Here is a 20,139-nt window from a genome sequence, read left to right as displayed (position 1 = left end):
AATCCTTCACCTCCAAAAACACTGGAGCTACAGAAATCCCTCCTAGCATCACCTCAGCATCACATAGCTTTATGTTCTTTCTAAACTGCAGCCGGAGGGCAACATGCTCACATGTACAGTGTCAAGTTCTGCTCCCCCTAAAATCAATTGCAAAAACTACCACTTTTCCACTATCTGTATTTTCCACTGAATGCATCCGATGAAGTGAGCTAGAGTTCACGGAAGCTTATGCTCAAATAAATGTGTTAGTCTCTAAGATGCCACAAGTCCTCCTTTTCTTCTTTTAAAAACTACCATGGACATCGTTAGGATGACAAATCGGGCCTATAACTCCCATTTAAATTCAGTGGGATTTAAATTACCCACCACAAAAATAGTTAACTTATCTAATACTCAAATTCTTAAGAACATTTACCTATGTGTAAAGTCTGAAGTGATAAGCCATTTAAAGGGAAGAACAAGTCGTATGTGAAAATGCAGGATATCATTAAGTCAAAACCCTTTTGAAGAATACTCTTCTTCAAGAGATGTTCTAGTTTATCTTCAGAACATGAAAATTTCAAGCAAAACTAGTTTTATGCAAATATTTCCAGCAAATAATTTACACTGCAAATAATTTTCATGCGACCATAAATGGCAGCATATGGTCAGTACACCCCTCCTCAAGCAGTGGCAGGACATGGAGCTGCACAAAACCTGGCAGCTCTGAGGCGAAGGCAGATGCTGTTGGGGGCTAGATAGTTGTCCATGGATCCTGTACTAGATGAGGGGGTGATTGAGTGTTTGGGGTTGCTGATGTGCCAGTTGTTGTCTAGGGGGTTCCTGGGTACTGATGTAGAAGTGCTGGATGCAGTTGGGGTTGGGTGGGTGCTGTAAGAGGTGGGTTGTTGCTGTCTGGAGACTGATAATTGGAGTCCATCTGGAGGGCAACTGTTTGGGGTCCAGCCTGGGGGACTGGTTGAGAACAGGCTGGTTAAGGTCTCTGAGGACTTGGCGTCTCTGGGGTTGGGATGTGGGACCTGCCAGCTAGGCCATCTGTTGCTGCAGCTCCTTTCCCTCTTGGATTCTACACATGACATTTCGGTGGAGCTGTGGGCAGGTGTGACAGATCTGTGATATGTGTGACACCTGGCAGCCCTGGGTCCGAGGGATGGTCAGGGGAAGCTGGGCCAGCTTCCCCCTCCCCACTCAAGTGCTCCCAGGCACTCCCAGTAAAGTAATACTTTAGAACCGGGTTCTCAAACTTCACTACACTGCGACCCCCTTCTGACAACAAAAATTACTACATGACCCAAGCAGGGGGGACTGAACCCTGAGTCTGCCTGAGCCCCGCTGCCCTGGCGGGAGCGGAGGGCAAAGCCCAAGGACTTCAGCCCTGGGTTGGGGGGCCTGTAACCTGAGTCCTGGCACTCAGGCCAAAGCCAAAGCCTGAGCCCTGTCACCCAGGGCTTGAAGCCCTCGGACTTCAGCTTTAGCCCCAGACCCCAGCAAGTCTAACACCAGCCTTGGTGACCCCATTAAAACAGAGTTGCAACCCACTCTGGGGTCCCGACCCACAGTTTGAGAACTGCTGCTTTAGAAGATTGATGTTTAGTTATTCAGCAGATTGCCAACATTTTCATGAGGAATGGAAGCGAGAAAAGGGAATGACAATTTTCATAGAATCATAGAATCATAGAATATCAGGGTTGGAAGGGACCCCAGAAGGTCATCTAGTCCAACCCCCTGCTCAAAGCAGGACCAATTCCCAGTTAAATCATCCCAGCCAGGGCTTTGTCAAGCCTGACCTTAAAAACCTCTAAGGAAGGAGATTCTACCACCTCCCTAGGTAACGCATTCCAGTGTTTCACCACCCTCTTAGTGAAAAAGTTTTTCCTAATATCCAATCTAAACCTCCCCCACTGCAACTTGAGACCATTACTCCTCGTTCTGTCATCTGCTACCATTGAGAACAGTCTAGAGCCATCCTCTTTGGAACCCCCTTTCAGGTAGTTGAAAGCAGCTATCAAATCCCCCCTCATTCTTCTCTTCTGCAGGCTAAACAATCCCAGCTCCCTCAGCCTCTCCTCATAACTCATGTGTTCCAGTCCCCTAATCATTTTTGTTGCCCTTCGCTGGACTCTCTCCAATTTATCCACATCCTTCTTGAAGTGTGGGGCCCAAAACTGGACACAGTACTCCAGATGAGGCCTCACCAATGTCGAATAGAGGGGAACGATCACGTCCCTCGATCTGCTCGCTATGCCCCTACTTATACATCCCAAAATGCCATTGGCCTTCTTGGCAACAAGGGCACACTGCTGACTCATATCCAGCTTCTCGTCCACTGTCACCCCTAGGTCCTTTTCTGCAGAACTGCTGCCTAGCCATTCGGTCCCTAGTCTGTAGCTGTGCATTGGGTTCTTCCGTCCTAAGTGCAGGACCCTGCACTTATCCTTATTGAACCTCATCAGATTCCTTTTGGCCCAATCTTCCAATTGGTCTAGGTCCTTCTGTATCCTATCCCTCCCCTCCAGCGTATCTACCACTCCTCCCAGTTTAGTATCATCCGCAAATTTGCTGAGAGTGCAATCCACACCATCCTCCAGATCATTTATGAAGATATTGAATAAAACCGGCCCCAGGACCGACCCTTGGGGCACTCCACTTGATACCGGCTGCCAACTAGACATGGAGCCATTGATCACTACCCGTTGAGCCCGACAATTTAGCCAGCTTTCTACCCACCTTATAGTGCATTCATCCAGCCCATACTTCCTTAACTTGCTGACAAGAATACTATGGGAGACCGTGTCAAAAGCTTTGCTAAAGTCAAGAAACAATACATCCACTGCTTTCCCTTCATCCACAGAACCAGTAATCTCATCATAAAAGGCGATTAGATTAGTCAGGCATGACCTTCCCTTGGTGAATCCATGCTGGCTGTTCCTGATCACTTTCCTCTCATGCAAGTGCTTCAGGATTGATTCTTTGAGGACCTGCTCCATGATTTTTCCAGGGACTGAGGTGAGGCTGACTGGCCTGTAGTTCCCAGGATCTTCCTTCTTCCCTTTTTTAAAGATTGGCACTACATTAGCCTTTTCAAAAGTTTCTCTCAGCCAAACTTGACCAGATTTTCCTGGGACAAAGAAACGGCAGTTTTCAAACTCAGAGGGCTTTCCCCTTGCTGTAGCAATGTTGGCGCTAGATCTTTTCAGAGGGCAGAAGAGTGTTTTACAATAGAAAATGTTACACACCTTAAATATAGGTGTCGCTTCCAGCTCCCCTCACAATAAAACTTTCACTACGCAAGGCGATCACCATTACTGACCTCCAGGTTCTAACAAATCTTTCGGCACACCAAATTAACATCACTGAATGGCATGTGGGTCTTCTTACTTTAGCAACTTTAGAGGAGATTATATATCAATTGAACAATGATAAATACTAAACGTTTACGAAACCGTCCAGTTTCTTGGAGATCTTAACACCAAGTCAATAAGAGCCACATTGAACATGTGGAAGTTTGTTTTTTATTTATGTTTTTATTATTTCGCAAGTTCTATACGGTTAGCATATTACTGAAGAGCTTAATCATGTAATTTGGGCTTCTGCTAGTGCTTGCATTTCATGCAGCTATTTGCAAAAATAATAAAAACCACTAATCCAGAAATAAACTGGAGCTCTAAAGAAATAATTCTTCCTTCCAATGTGTGGTGCCATTTCTCTTCCCACTTCATATCAAAGACAAGACAGTGTTTGAAGATTATGTAGGCGTCAATTCCCGGAAAGCTAGAATGTTTCTTCAGCAGGTTCCTATGTTCCTTTTCTGCCTTGGGATTTCACAACCTAACGGAATCTTTCAGTAAAATTCAGGAAAAGAGCCTTGTGGGGATCACCCTATGGGAACCCATCCCCAGTTATTTTCATATGTATAATTATCTCATCAGCCGCCTCACTTGGGGAATGGTTTGTTTGTCAAGCTGCAGAAAAAAATTAAAGCACTGCAAGCATTTAAAGGCTTGCCCAGAGTAACGCCGCATTTTATCACGCTGCAGTGAACCATTGGATGCTGCGGTTGAAGAGAAAGGAGGGAAGATTATCCCAACTGTAACTGTTTTCTGCCCCATACAGGTATCACTGTAAAACTATCTCCCTCTACAAATTACAGAGCTGAATGCTTTTCTGAACTGCGAGCAATCCTAGTAAAAGTGAGGGTAGAGTAGGCACCTTCCTACTTTCTACCCTGAATTCCCAACTGCAACATAGAACAGACAGAGGGGGCACATCATGATTGTCTTCTTTTTTCTACTGAACACATAAAAGACCAGGTTTTCATTCTAAATAAACAAACAGAGATGGGTTTCAGATTATTTATTTATTGCGATCCTCTTTATCTGTCAGGCTAGATTAAACATCAAAAAAAACCCAGGCTTGCTTCACAAGGCTGCCCTGAAAGATTAAGCTAACCACAGAGGCACTTATATCACAGCAAGCACAACATGACAAGAGTTATGAAAAATTTAACGCACAGAAAATGTGTGTGCAGGGGAAGGCAGGTTTGTTTTTTAAACACTAAGTTAATTTAACTATTAGCTTTTTCAGTGTCTTATCCAAATTGTGCCACATTCTTGGTTTCACATCAATTCCCCGTGGAATTTGAACTCTGTTTAACTAAACAAAGCCACTGAGATTTGGCTTTGTAGCTGAAGTGAATCAGGCTGAAATAATACTTCCTGAAGGCTTTATCCTTTTTAATCTTCATATCAGAATATATAATGCTTAGTCTCTCATAAATATAGCACTGCCATACAACGATGGATTCTTAGAGTCACAAGGACCCATTGCAAATTCTGTCGTCTCCTGCTGAAGGATAAGTAGATAATTTGCAGATTCCCTGGCAGGGAGTTGCAATACTAGAGTTAGAGAAAGGGCAGAACTGGAATAGTGTTATCCAGTGTATCCCAGGGACACACTCAACAGTATGTCAATCCAATTGCCAGTGACTGTACCAATGAACTGGATTTCAATCAACTACGTAAGAAGACCATTGGGAGATAGTATTTTTCTGGATCAGATTGGGTAATTTAGCACATAAAATTGGTATTTTCCTTACAATTTAACAGCTTCAATCTACCCAGAGCATCAGATGTTTGGGAGCCGAGGACTAGGGTAAATTTCAAAATACTTATTTTTGAATAATTTATACGTCTACATTTTGGGAGAGGGGCTTTGCATCTAATCTGTACTTAGTGTGATGCTTTTGTAAATCTGTCTTTACAATTTATGAATGTTGGTTAATATTGCAAAGTTGTCATTATGAAACTGGTGTATTTTTGAATACCTCTGTGAGTATGTATGTGAATTCTACCTTTGCTGGCATGAGCTGTATCAAGTCCTCCTAGACCAGATACAATGGAGGGTAGTTAGAACTCAGTGAAACACCTTGAGCAATGGGTGAGCTTCAGCCTAGGAAAACCATTTCTCACCTAACCCTCTGCAGGAGAGAGTGGAAGAGTGAAAAATTCCCAAAAAACTGGAAAAAAGAAGCCAGGTAACCAAACAAGGGGAAGAAGACAGACACACACAAGAAAAGTTCAGGCAGAAGGAAGGAAGGGTACAGACTGGACATGGTCAGAAGAAGCAATCTCACCTAAGGAGAAGGCCCCATGTTTCAAATCACAAGCAGTGCATTGGAACAGAAGGACTCTAGATGGGATGAAAGAACCCTGATCCCAACCCAATGAATGCGCTGCACTAGATAAGGAAATCGAGGCCGAGAAATGTGTGTAGGGTTTATTATTTTTGGACAGATGTGTATTTCTTGTGTAATTAATAGGGCTGTCAAGCAATTAAAAAAATTAATTACGATTAATCGCACTGGTAAACATTAATAGAATACCATTTATTTAAATATTTTTGGATGTTTTCTACATTTTCAAATATATTGAGGTCAATTACAATACAGAATACAAAGTATACAGTGCTCACTTTATGTTCATTTTTGATTACAAGTATTTGCACTGTAAAAAAAAGTATTTTTCAATTCAGCTAATACAAGTACTATAGTGCAATTGCTTTATCACGAAAGTTGAATTTACAAATGTAGAATTATGTACAAAAAGCTGCATTCAAAAATAAAACAATGTAAAATTTTTGAGTCTGCAAGTCCACTCAGTCCTACTTCTTGTTCAGCCAGTCGCTCAGATGAACAAGTTTGTTTACATTTGCAGGAGATAGTGCTGCCCACTTCTTGTTTACAATATCACCTGAAAGCGAGAACAGGCATTCGCACAGCACTGTTGTAGCCGACATCAGAAGATATTTACGTGCCAGACGCACTAAAGATTCATATGTCCCTTCATGTTTCAACCACCATTCCAGGGGACATGGGTCCATGCTGAAGATGGGTTCTGCTCGATAACAATCCAAAGCAGTACGGACCGATGCATGTTCATTTTCATTATCTAAGCCAGATGTCACCAGCAGAAGATTGTTTTTCTTTTTTGGTGGTCCGAGTTCTGTAGTTTCCGCATCAGAGTGTTGCTCTTTTAAGACTTCCGTTTAGCATATCTGGCACGTAAATACCTTGCAATGCCGGCTACAAAAGTACCAAGCAAATACCTGTTCTCACTTTCTGGTGACATTGTAAATAAGAAGAGGGCAGCATTATCTCCTGTAAATGTAAACAAACTTGTTTGTCTCTTATTGATTGGCTGAAAAAGAAGTAGGACCGAGTGGACTTGTAGGATCTGAACTTTTACATTGTTTTGTTTTTGAGTGCAGTTATGTAACAAAAAAACCCCTACATTTGTAAGTTGCATTTTCATGACAGAGATTGCACTACAGTACTTGTATGAGGTGAATTGAAAATATACTATTTCTTTTATCATTTTTACAGTGCAAATATTTATAATCAAAAATATACACTTTGATTTCAGTTACAACACAGAATACAATATATATGAAAATATAGAAAAACAGCCAAAATTTTTTATAAAAGTTTCAATTGGTATTATATTGTTTAACAGTGCTATTAACACTGCGATTAATCGCTTTTTACTTTTTTTGAGTTAATCACGTGAGTTAACTGCCCTAGTAATTAAGTGAAAAGAAATAATGTGTTAAACTTCTGTGCATTACATGCCACACATACCGTGGCACCTGGAAGATGGAAACCAGAGGGCTCACACCTTTGGGTCGAGTTCTGGGAGATGATGTGTTTAAGCGACAGGGGGTGTCTGAGGAGTGTCAGCCCTGGTTCCAATGAATGAACTGCATGGTTTAAGCTCTCAGGATGGGATGCTACATAAAGGATCTGCCCCCTGAGAGTGTACCTAGGCATCCCAAGGCATGCTTCCTTTCTATTAAAATGAAGTCTGCAAGGAAATGGGGTATTTCAGCAACAAATTTAAGGTCCAGGAAGCACCAATTCACTATCTGGCATCTCACCAGAATCTACTCAGTGATAAACAATCAAAAGACCAAAGAAACCTGTGAGGTTAGAAGGGGAGATACAGAGTACAGTTAAAGTCTGAAAGTACGAACTGACAGAACCAAGAAGTGGCGTATTTTATCAGATTATTGTCTATCTCCTTCCACACTGGTAGTTTTCCAGCTCTGTCAGGTTCCCCAAATTTTTCCCTCATTTTATATTCTCCTCCTCCCTCCCCCAGCTTAACGCCTCAACCTCCCTATTCTCCTTGGCAAGAGAGAAAGGCAGGGCTTCTCTAACAAGCTTCCTGGAAAGGGCCTCTAGCGAGGAATAAAAGGCATTCCACCAAACATCTCACAGGTTGTAACACCCTCCATTTTTCAGGTTCCCAGGCTCCATAGCAAGAACCCAGGAGTCAAACTTTGATCTCCCATATGGCAATGCAGAGTATTAGCCCATAACAGTATGTCTATGGTGCTGTGTAAGTGCAAGGCCACAAGCACAGACTGGTGGATCAAATCATCATGCAGACCTGGGATGCCCAACCATGGGTCCAGAACGTTCGCATGAAGAAAGCTACATTTCTGGAGCTTTGTGAGCAGCTTGCTCTGACCCTCCAGCGTAAAGACACATGCATGAGGCCACCCGGGCTAGTCCAGAAGCAGGTTGCTATAGCTGTCAGGAAACCGGTTACCCCAGGTTGCTTGCTACAAGTCTGTTGCATCAGTTTGGTGTTGGGAAGTTGACTGTGGGTAAAATAGTGGCGGAGGTTTCTGAGGCAATCAGGTGTGTGGTTTACCCCACGGTGGCAGGCATAAAAGATATTCCTGAAGTAATTGCTGGCTTTGAGAGAATGGGGTTCCAAACTGCGGTGGGGCCACCAATGGGACTCGTGCCCATCGTCTGCCTTCCTCAGGAAGCATGAGTACACATATGGGAAAAAGCACTGCTCCATTGTTATGCTGCCCCTCCTGAGCCACAGAGGGTGATTTATGAACAAACACAGGCTGCACTGGGAAAATGGAGGTTTTTTGTCAATCAGGAGCGTACATTCAGGGACAGGCTGGGACACTAGCCCCACCAAATGACATGGTCATAAACTGAGTTACACTGTTATTCTGGGGGACCCCACATACTCACTTTTGCCTTGGCTTATGAAACTGTACCCTGATTTCAGACACCCTAGCAAAAGACAGTTTCATTACTCTCTCAGGATATGTAGAATGGTTGCTGAACATGCATTTAGCAGACAGAAATCCCACTGGCACTATTTTTAGACCCGGTTGGATTCCAGTGTCATCAATGCTGTCCGCTTGCTGTGCTCTTCACAATCTTTGTGAAGGCAGAAGTGAGCCATTTCCCCTGGAATGAACCTGTGACCCTGAGGGGCCGCTGAATCAGTACACTCTGCCAGAAAGTCCAACTACCACAGGTGGAAGTGGATGCACCTGGGCAACATAGTCAGGGATATTTTGCACTCCCACCATATGGACTTGAATGGCCCAATGGAGAAAGGGGAATAGTACTTTATGAATCTGCTTGTGGGAACAGGGTGCGAGGGAGGGCTCATTGACTGAGAGGGGTTTCAGTGCCTGAGGAGGAGTGAGGAGTTTAGTGCCATGCAATATACTTATGCATGACATGACCACTTATGAAAGAGTGGGTGGGGGTTATTCATAGTATGGATTGATGTAAGGAAGTGATTGAAGTAGGAATTGCTATAGATAACTTATTGAGGGACAGTCTTTGCACACTAATTCTTAATTATCCCTGATCAGGTGTTTATCTTTATTACTTTGAAAACACACTGTATGATGTGAAGCAATGATAGTAATAAACATTCCCGATGAAATATAAAGCTTTATTTATAAACATGTATTAGAAAAGTACAATATTCATCCATTCCCAGGCAGGCCAGCCCCAATTACCACACCAAAACAACAGAAACTACAGAATCTTACAGGGGAAAAAAAAATAAAAACAAAGTGCATATAAACAGTACAAACAGTGAAACCATGTGGAAGACAGAAAGCCCCTACCATGGTATGTCCCCTGGCAACCCATTTCTCCTGTTCCTTCTTTCCTCATTTGTCGTGCACTTGGCACTGTAGGAAGTGCAGTGGAGGCATCCACAGGGGAGAGGGTCAATATGGAGGGCTGCATGGGGCAAGGTTGCCCTGTCCAGCCGCTCATGGGACCTGACTGCATGTACCATTCAGCCCTGGGAGTCTTCCAAGCTGCTTCTGGACTGCAGCATAGGGTAGCTAGCATGCAGGCACTCAGGTTGTGGTGTGGGTGATGCAGCAGGAGCCACTACTCTTGCAGTCATTAGTGGCATGAGCCGCTCAAACAGTTGTTTCTGCTGAGCTCGGTCTTCCTCCCTCGGCTGCCATGCCTGCTCCAGGAATGACAAAGCAAGTGCCTGCTCCTGCACTGAAACCCTGTCCTCAAGCTGTGCAGCCAGACTGGGTCTTTCCTCCGGCCTCTTGCCATGCCTTTCCTCTAGCCACAAATCCCTCTGTCTTTGATTCAGGATCTGCTTGTTGGCCCTCTCCAGAACTTCAACCACAAGTTCATCATGGAAACGGTTCCTCTTGGAATAGTCCATGAAGGTCTGTTGGCCCAGGCTTCTGCTGCAACGTGGGCTAGCTGTGGAGATGCTGCCGTCAGTAGAAGTCGAGGGGCCTGGAACAGGACAAGGCACAGAGGGTTATTGTCTCAAATAGCTCAGTGCAGGAGCACAGAAAAAGTCCTTGGGGATTTCAAAGACATAAAATGATACTTTCACAAACTGAACATCAATGTATTGTGAGAGGGATGCTTCAGGCCACAGAAGCTCCTGGACACAGCCTAATTAATTGCCGCAAAAGAGGTCCAGACACAACTGTTAGTTAAAAATGCAAAGCTGTTTTTATTTTAGAAAACTGCACAACTAGTTCGGTTTTTTGCAGGGGAGGCATCAGCAGCTATGCGACAAAAGCCTTTTCTATCAGTGCAGTCTTTCCATATTTTGGAGGACATAATAGCTTTTGTGGTGCCTGCTGGGCAAAGGGAGAAGTTCTTTCAAGCTGCTGGTGCGAAACCTGAAGTTTATAGTAACTGAACAGTACTCCGATGATGGGGACAGGCTAGTCAGCTACTGAGGTGTTCCTGGAAAATATGTCCCGCTCTGAAACATGACTACCTATCTGGAGTTCCTGCTTCAGAAAAAGTTTGCAGCTATCAGCACCCAGGATTGGGTCAGAATTCATGAGAAAAATCAACAGGATGCTGCATTAGCTTCCACATGGCTAATCCTGTCATGGCTGCATGCAAACACACAGGACTCCATAGCCTTCCTCCCCCTCAGCACAATTCTGGACAAAGTTTCCAACCCCAGCCATATTTGGCACAAATGATTTTATCATCTGTGGACTTCACTGACTACCTGTAACTGAAATGGACCAGATTTGTAAAACTGAGCACATTTCCACTTGCCCCACACCCACACTGTTTCCAGATGGCCTGACAGACCAGTGAGTGGTTACAGAGTGGCATACTTACAGGCATGGCAATGGAAGGTTATTACCTTTAAGAAACATGAATGGCCCTAGCAAAAATCTGTGCCTTTCCAGTAACAATACACATCAAAGATGTTCTTTACAGTTTGCATTTCCCAATTGTCACTTTGAACGCCATGTGGTAGGGAGACAGAGGGAAGGGGATGCCAAGGCACTGACATACAATGCGCCATTAGCTTATATGCATTGCTAGCGAGGGCTTCTCATAACCTTTGCTTTGGTTCATAAAGTAGAAATCCTGCCCATTACTGTATTAACATACATTGAAATGGAGCCAGAAACTTACCAGGCTCAGGGGTGGCTTCAATCAGCTCCGGAGTGGGCAGTTTCTCAGGGGAACATCAAATGGCTCCTTCAAGCGTAGGCCCAGAACATGCTGCTGCTGCTCCAAAGTTGCTTTGGGACCGGTTCCAGCAACAGAGTGAGTCCACTGTCCTCCCTCGGTGCCTGCTGCTGACTCCCATCAGTCACCATGCTGAATACTGAGGCCAGCAGACGACCAGCTGACCCAGTCATCATCACCACCATTGGCTCCATGCTGGGCACAATGCCCAGCAGCTGGTCAAACTCCTCATAAAACTGGCATGTCATCTTCTCCCTGCACTGGCCTCCGGTCTGGTAAACGTGAAAAGCTGCCAGCTTCTTTGCTGTTTGCGTATGCATAGTCATTCCTAGTACTCTCACTAAAGTCCACAGTTTTGCTGGCTGGGCACCAGAGATTTACCAAAATCTGGCTGTGCTCCCACAACCATGAAGCAGCATGCTTTGCAAAAGGCAGCTGCTGTTCAGTCTCCACTGCAAACACAGAAGGCTTTCTGATGGTGCATTTGCAGCTGAGTGGTCAGAAGACAATGGAAGGGTTAACGTTGACTCACTGAGCTGCTGCTGTACACCATGGGGAGTTGCTCCTGTTTTCATTAGAAAGGACAAAGGAAGTTGGCCTATGGGATTGTGGGATACTTTTGGTGGACTTCCAGGACCCAAATCGGGGGGGCTGTACCTACACTGCAAAGCAATAGGGCTTGAGCCCTTGATCACAGCTTGACTGGGGCTCGGATCATCCAGTCCCGTAGGGTCCTAGGACCAAGGTTGAGTCTGAGAGATTTGTGTATAGACAGGAAGAGATTTGGGGTTCAAATCTCAGTCTGACCCCAGGCTTACATTGCAGTATAGATATACCCTAAGTCAGTGGTTCTCAACTAAGGGTACACAGAGGTCTTCCAGGGGGTACATCAACTCACCTAGATATTTGTCTAGTTTTACAACAGGCTGCATAAAAAGCATTAGCAAAGTCAGTACAGACTAAAATTTCATATGACTTGTCTAAATAACTGCACTAAATACGATGTGCTGAAATGTAAGTACAATATTTATATTCCAATTGATTTATTTTATAATTATATGGTAAAAATGAGAAAATCAGCGATTTGTCATTAACAGTGGCTGTGACACTTCTGTCGTTTTAGGTCTGATTTGGTAAACAAGTAGTTTTTAAGTGAGGTAAAACTTGGCATACGCAGGACAACTCAGACTCCTGACAGGGGTACAGTAGCCTGGAAAGGTTGGGAGCTGCTGCTCCAAGTGGCTGTTCTGGCCCTTCCTTTATATGTGCAGTCCTTTAACAGTTTAAAAATGTAAGTAGGGTCGGTGGCAGTGATGAGTCCTGGCACGCTGGAGACCTGGCCTTGGGGACAGAAATAATACATTCTGCACACAAGCAACGAGTTTTGTGCCGCTCCGTGTGTGACATTTTATGCAAGTTTACAAAGGTGCAAATTATCACATTATGTAAGGTGTGATATATTTTCAAATAACATGTATACGCCCATAAATTTCAACTTAAGGTCAATACACCCTGCCATAAGCAGCGGCAGAGGTAGGGCACAAGTTTGGCAACTGTGGCAGGTGGCGGAAGAGTGTCAGGGGAGTAGGTGGGTGATACCAATTGGGGGCATGGCAAGGTGTATTTGTAAGGGCATTTGGGAGGCTAGGGGTAGCCAAGAAAAGCAAGTTCAGACAAGGTTCAGTGGCTGGGGGAAAACCTGGGATAAAAGTCTGGGGACAGCTAGGTTTGTGTGGGTATCCGAGGAAGATGGGGTGCCTGGGTTAGGATTTTGTGGGAGCTTGGGGAGGGGTTGGTAGGTATATATGAGTGTCTGGGACGCCTGGGGCTGGCTGATTGCTGGGAGAAAAGCCAGGGACCAGTACTGAATCCCTCTCACCTGCCGCTGCCATTGCTGCCACCATTTGCCTGCTGTTACCACCTGCTCTTTCTCCACTCTGATCCAGCGGGGACACGCAAAGACAGAGGCCGCTCATTTGCCTGCACCAGGTGCACCACAGCAACCTCTGGCAGCTGTGAGCTACAACTGCAGCCACCCCCGCGATCCTGCTTGCCTGCATTCCTGCTGTCCCATGTGACACTCAGGGCTGCAAGAGTATGCCAAGGGCAGCCAGGGTGAGTGAGTGTCCCACAAGATGTGGGATGTTTGGCAAGTCTGTCGACAGGCCACTTACTGGTAAGGTAGTTTGTCCCCAGTCCATGTCACTGCACTTAAAAGAGCAGCAGACTAATTTTATGGGAGGAAAATGAGAGGAAAGGGTTAAAGTGTGAATAAATACGGTCCAGAAGAGTTGGCACACCCAAATGTTGGGACCCAGTCTCCAAATTATAGTTTTCTTCTATCTTTGGATACTCAGCAGTATTCCATAAGTAACAATATCACCTCTTTGCAGTTACACAGCAGGTTTATGAGTAATTTTCATACAGTGCTTAAAAGGATATATTAGCATTATTACAACATGCATTTTAAGAGCTTCCTGGTCAAGAGGATCTTCATATTAGAGGCCCATTTCAGACCTCCGAGAAATGGATACATATGTTAGTGTGATTTTAAAAGATCAATAGTATGTTGGGGATACTGATTTAGTTGATTTAGCAATAGTATGTTGAGGATAGCTGATTTAGTTGGGGATCGGTCCTGCTTTGAGCAAGAGGTTGGATTAGATGACCTCCTGAGGTCCCTTCCAACCCTGAGATTCTGTGTTTCAGCCCATCTGCTATTTCAACCGGGAGGGAAGGGGGAGCACATGTTGAGGCTCATTAGCTTTTACCTGGTCCTAAAACTCACATCCTTACAAATGGTCTCTAAAAATTATTGGTTTTCCCTATTTTTATCATATTTTTCCAAAGTCCTCCTTTGAATAAGGGAGTGGGAAGAGTCACTTTGCTGCCTTCCCTTCCAAAAGGGAGACAACGTTTGTTAACACATTGCAAAAAGGCTATTAAATTTCAACCTCCTTTATGCAGATCAAATCTTTCTCCCTAGACTGGACCATAAATCAGAAGGGGCCCCTCATCCTAATCACCAGTAGAGTCCTTATCAGATTACCCCAGCTTAGACAGCAAGCAAATTGGCAAATACCCAGTAAGTTCTTAAAAATGCATTTGGCATAACACAAACGTCATTGAGCAATAATATGTTCCTCTTGCATGTGTAACACATTCTGCCCAGCATTATTTGTCTTATTTATTACCCATTGCCATTAAATAAGAAGAAGATCTCTGCTATTTGTTCTTACACCAAATTCAGCTTTCAAATGAGTTATTTAAAATGATGGGCTGAATGCTAATCAAGTCTCCAATTTAGATGCACTGGAATAAAATTATATTCCCCTCCTGCCCCAATTCTCTCATATCACTCCTAGATTCTTTTTCAACTGCAAAAAAACCTAAAGATGTGAGAAGGGTGCTGTGACATTGCACGTATATGATTTTATAAAAATATGCTAATGAGTGTGAATATAATATAACTGGAATATGCTTCATGCAAAAGGTCTCTTGTAAGGTATCATTACAAAGATTATAATCTACTGAGTGTGATCATCCTATTTATATAAATGTATCACTCTTGTATCTGAAACTAGAAATATGAAATATAACTCTGAGGTCCTATTTTAGTTATGCAAAGTGTGGGCCATTAATGGTGGTTTGGAATCTTAATGGCTCTCATTAACCAGGACAATTAACTGTATATGGCTCTGTTTTATTTGTAAGTCTTTCTGTATACCTGTAGGCTGGCAAGTGGGTAATGAAGTCTTACAGTGACATGAGATCATGTCATCTGAACTGGAATCCATCTTTAACCTGGTGCTTTTCCATTGAGAAGGAGTGGGTGGGAACCCAGAGGGGCAAAGGATTCCAGCCTTATGCAAAAGATATATAAGGGGGTGGAACAGAACAAAGCCGGGGGGCATCATGAGAAATCCCCTAGCTACCACCTGAGCTGGAACAAGGGCTGCACCAGGGGAAAGGATTGTGCCCAGACTAGGAAGGCATCCAGTCTGTGAAAGAAACTTATTGAAACATCTCTGAGGGTGAGATTTTATCTGTATTCAGTTTTATTACTGTACTAGACTTAGACTTGCATGTTTTATTTTATTTTGCTTGGCGATTCACTTTGTTCTGTCTGTTACTACTTGGAACCACTTAAATCCTACTTTCTGTATTTAATAAAATCACTTTTTACTTATTAATTAACCCAGAGTATGTATTAATACCTGGGGGGGAGGGGAGGGGCAAACAGCTGTGCATCTCTCTTTATCAGTGTTGTAGAGGGCGAACAATTTATGAGTTTACCCTGTATAAGATTTATAGAGGGTAAAACAGATTTATTTAGGGTTTGGACCCCATTGGGAGTTGAGCATCTGAGTGTAAAAAACAGGAACACTTCTTAAATTGCTTTCAGTTAAGTCTGCAGCTTTGGGGTACGTGGTTCAGACCCTGGGTCTGTGCTGGAGCAGACTGGCGTGTCTGGCTCAGCAAGACAGGGTGCTGGAGTCCCAAGCTGGCAGGGAAAGCAGGGGCAGAGGTAGTCTTGGCACATGAGTTGGCAGCCCCAAGGGGGTTTCTGTGATCCACCCTGTCACAGGTGCAATGTTGTTCTTGGCACAATACAAATCAAAAACTAAAACAGAAGCAAGTTATATAAAAATGGGAGCAAGTTCTCCCTCCACTGGATGCAACTTTCAGCGACTGACAGTAAGTCTCTATTGCAACTGTACCAAGACAGTAAATAAACATTGGAATAAACCTGTGCTCTCCATCATTTACCTTTCATAGGTGCTAAATGCATGAATGAAAAGGGAGGCAAAGTACATCCAACTTAATTAGCCATAATTATGAGCCCCAATGTAACAGAGTAGCAGTTTCGGTATTACTATGCGATACCGCAGCTGTACAAATACTCAATTCTGCCAGCCTTGCTGTCCTCAGTAAAAGTGACAAAGTCCTTAATGCGAGAGTTCCCTACTAACTGCACTCACCAGCACCAGGGCACTCTGTACTTTAGAACTGGGAACTGAGAATATTTTACTGTCTCCCATGCACTGTACTGGCACAGCATGAACAATAGCTATTCAGGGTTCATTGCCACTCTCAGCATAAACTCTATTTTAACAGGCTAACAACTAAGCCAATGACACAAGGTAGGGAAGCCGAGCATCTGAGAAGAGGTACACCTTTTGCTCCAAATCTGGTAGGAGCGAGGTGTGCAACTTGAGAGAGAAGGTAGAGGGACTTGGATATAGTTGGCACCTTTAATTACTCTGTAAATGTCCCCTCTGACTATTTGAAGAGCAGTATTAACTAAGGCTCTGGGAGAGCAAGTGTTTATTTAGCACTTCTCGGGCAGAGGGACAAGATGCCTGTTCTGACAAAAGAACTTTGAGAGTGGACAAGGAACGAGGACAAATGTCAGTTCTGGAACCAAACATTCATGAAGTCATTTTAATCCCTGGAGATTAATTTCCTCTCCTACAAATAGTAACAGATTTCACAGTGCGTGTTCCTTTTTAGCCACACTTCTAGCTGACGCACCTTGTTGAAGACCCAGATCTCCCCGTTCACTGTTGGCCTGGGAACACCATGCCCATTGTAGTGAAAGAGGACCCTCTCTTCCTTGGCATTTCGACGCAGCGATGTACATAGTTTCTTAACTTCATCCACAGTAGGATCGAGGCTCTGCTTGTACCGGGCCTGATGACACCAAAAATAAGTGAACAGTATTAATTATGTGCACATGCATATTTGAGATGCATAGAAGCATAAACACTTCAATACACAGGAAACAGTATGCATTACATATAACGCTCGCTAAACAACCAAATGGCAAAACGTTTCTGCCACTTTTCTTCTCTCCACTGTTTGACCACTTTACCAGTCCTGTGCACACCTTAACTCTGATCCATTTCACCCAAGGACTGCTACTGGCATTCCAAATGCCTTAACAACTTCAAACATCTGCTTTTATTTACTGATTTTAACTCAGCCTACTCCAACATTGTTTTCGTTTCCCTATTCACAATTTCCCCACAAATTACACCAGCCTGAGGCTCAGAATTGACAATATTCAGTCTTGCACTATTGACACATTTATGGTCAGATATTTCTGCAACCTTTCAGGGCTAGATATTGGTTCTAGCCTTGAAAGGCCCAAACAGGTAAAACAGCTATTTTAGGTAACTGTTTAAATGTTTTTAAAATTATTTTTCTTCCCTTCTGAGCTCTGTATAGATGGACTCTTGGTACAAAGGCACTTCTCTTTACTAGTGGATAGATACAAAAATAGCCCCAGTAAAAAAAACATAACATCTAAAACAGTGGGTCTCAATCATTTTTCACCTCAGAGCTAAAATCCTCCTGCCATTTCTTGCTGGACCCACCAAAATGCTTTTCAGACACAAAAGGATTGATGGATTGAGGCCACAGCAAGAACCCATAGCTGTTTTGGGATAGGGGATTGCTGGGCACTGAGTGGAGATAGCAATAGGAGTGAATGGGTGCCCAGTGTGGGCAAGGTATGCTGATACCCAGGAAGATCCTGACCAAAAGAGGGCAGTTGCTCCCTCCCAAACACTCAGCTGGACCATTACTGCTGCCTCCAGGTTAGGAAGAAAGGGGAACTCCGGTGTGGTTTCAGCAGGACTGAACACAGAGGCACAGCAGATATAGGAAAAGAAGAGAGCAAACTGTCTTCTCTCCCCCGCCCATTACTCTCGCTGGGTTGTAATAAATTGGTTAGTCTCTAAGGTGCCACAAGTACTCCTTTTTTTTTAAGACATGAAAGCTTTTGCAGGAAAAAAATATGCCTCCCGATAAAGGTCAGAAAAATAGCTGGATTGTGGCAATAGTCCGGTCTAAATATAATGAAGCTATATACAATTTCAGTAATAGTTTCACTTTAAACTATGTAGGCTTCTCCATCACAATAGCTCATTAACATAAGCAGTTCTGCAAGGTGAGAAATGCTACTGGGTCTCAAAATAAGATCTCTCCTCCTTTGCACATATGAAAGACTACGTTAGAAGAATGCTAAATTAAGAGATAGTCACTTTAAAGGTCAGCTAGTGTCCAGGACATGCCAAAATAGGTTAAATAAGCCTGATGAATTATGGGAAAATAAACTAATGCCTGCACTATCAGCCAGCACCAGTTAACAATATTCACCATTAATTCAGACGAACTTTTTGAACTATGTCATGTCAAAGTTCTAATCTACTAGAACACTGGATCGTTTGCTGGAGCTGGCTACCTAACTTTTAGCTATTATTGTCAGCTATCAGATTGCTACAGAGTCCATGCACTTCAGACTTACTGAATGTGCCAATTATGCTAAGGACTTTATTATTAATTTTATTCAAGATTTTTATATTAAAATTATAGGTCATAGGCTGACATCCACAACTCAGAACACTGAGCAGATTGCACCAAAGAGTACATCTTTTCTGACAAACACATTCCAACAGAGACCATGCACCCCAAACCCTACACTGGATACCTGCAACCTGATGATCATGCAGCAATGTTAAATGGGAACCAAAGACACCTAAAGTAGCAGCAGCTTTCACTTTCCTTCTGGACGATCCTATTATAACCTTGGGTGCTTCAACTTAACTACAGCTCAGTCCTAACAACATATTACATTGTAACACAACACTAACACAATGTTACAAACATGAAAATCCCAGAGCATTTCAGCCCAAGTTGGAGCATAACATCAGTGAAAATCAATGCTACAAGACCATTCTTACTCAACGACTTGATGAGGGAAGTAGAAGTAACTATGACTTTAACAAAGCCAACCACCTTAAAAACATGCATTCAGTGTATAAAACCATGCAGATTCCAATGCTTGTGTGTCAAGGGCCATAAAATCTAAGCAAACAAGTTCAGCAAATCTTCCACGTGGAAGCTGGCTTGCTTGTTAAACTAAAAGGTGTACATTGAGCCAAAGCCTGGTGACAAGAAAACGCCTTTCAGTTGTCCTTTGGAAAGTCAGAATCTCTGTCTCTCCCTGACACTCAGAACAGACGTATCTAAGGGACTAGAAATCCAGAATCACAATGGCCTCAAGAACTAAAGCTGCTATATTACAGCAGACAAGTCCCGCATATAAGAATAGGACAATCTTAAACAGATACAAAACATTTTCTACCTTAGACTGTGCACCTTAAGTACAATTTTGCAAACTACGAAGACAATTAAATCATTTTTTATGTATTAAAAGACTTCCATAACCATTCCCAGTACAACATTTTACGTTTGTTGTACCTTTAATCAACACAACAGACAGCTCAACAGAACTGTGATAATTGAGAAACATTAAAACCAAAGTTAACACTCAGCATTTCAAGCCAATAAGCAAAAAGAATGCCTTGCAGTGCCTGGTTTCATCCCTTTAAGACACATTCCTGAGTGTCGGACCAGCAGCAGACACCTAGTGAGGCAGGGAGGCAACCTAGTGACAGAGGATGTGGAAAAAGCTAATGTACTCAATGCTTTTTTTGCCTCTGTTTTCACTAAAAAGGTCAGCTCCCAGACTGCTGCGCTGGGCATCACAAAATGGGGAAGAGATGGCCAGCCCTCTGTGGAGATAGAGGTGGTTAGGGACTATTTAGAAAAGCTGGACGTGCACAAGTCCATGGGGCCGGACGAGTTGCATCCGAGAGTGCTGAAGGAATTGGCGGCTGTGATTGCAGAGCCATTGGCCATTATCTTTGAAAACTCGTGGCGAACGGGGGAAGTCCCGGATGACTGGAAAAAGGCTAATGTAGTGCCAATCTTTAAAAAAGGGAAGAAGGAGGATCCAGGGAACTACAGGCCAG

The 20,139-nt window shown here is 43.5% G+C and overlaps 1 protein-coding gene across 6 annotated transcripts in view; it reads right to left on the bottom strand.

Annotated features, from left to right (window-relative positions):
- RPTOR (regulatory associated protein of MTOR complex 1) overlaps positions 1 to 20,139 on the bottom strand; it is a 313,806-nt gene that overhangs the window by 183,125 nt on the left and 110,542 nt on the right. For all 6 annotated transcript variants that reach the window (XM_073312077.2, XM_073312081.2, XM_073312080.2 and 3 more), the window contains exon 4: positions 16,853 to 17,011. In XM_073312077.2, the coding sequence (XP_073168178.1) occupies positions 16,853 to 17,011 (159 nt within the window). The remainder of the gene's footprint in view (positions 1 to 16,852; positions 17,012 to 20,139) is intronic.

The sequence above is a fragment of the Lepidochelys kempii genome, chromosome 14 (genome assembly GCF_965140285.1).
Source record: "Lepidochelys kempii isolate rLepKem1 chromosome 14, rLepKem1.hap1, whole genome shotgun sequence".
Taxonomy (NCBI): Eukaryota; Metazoa; Chordata; order Testudines; family Cheloniidae; genus Lepidochelys; species Lepidochelys kempii.
Note: the sequence above shows the minus strand (reverse complement) of the source record. Positions and strands in the feature narration are given on the sequence as shown.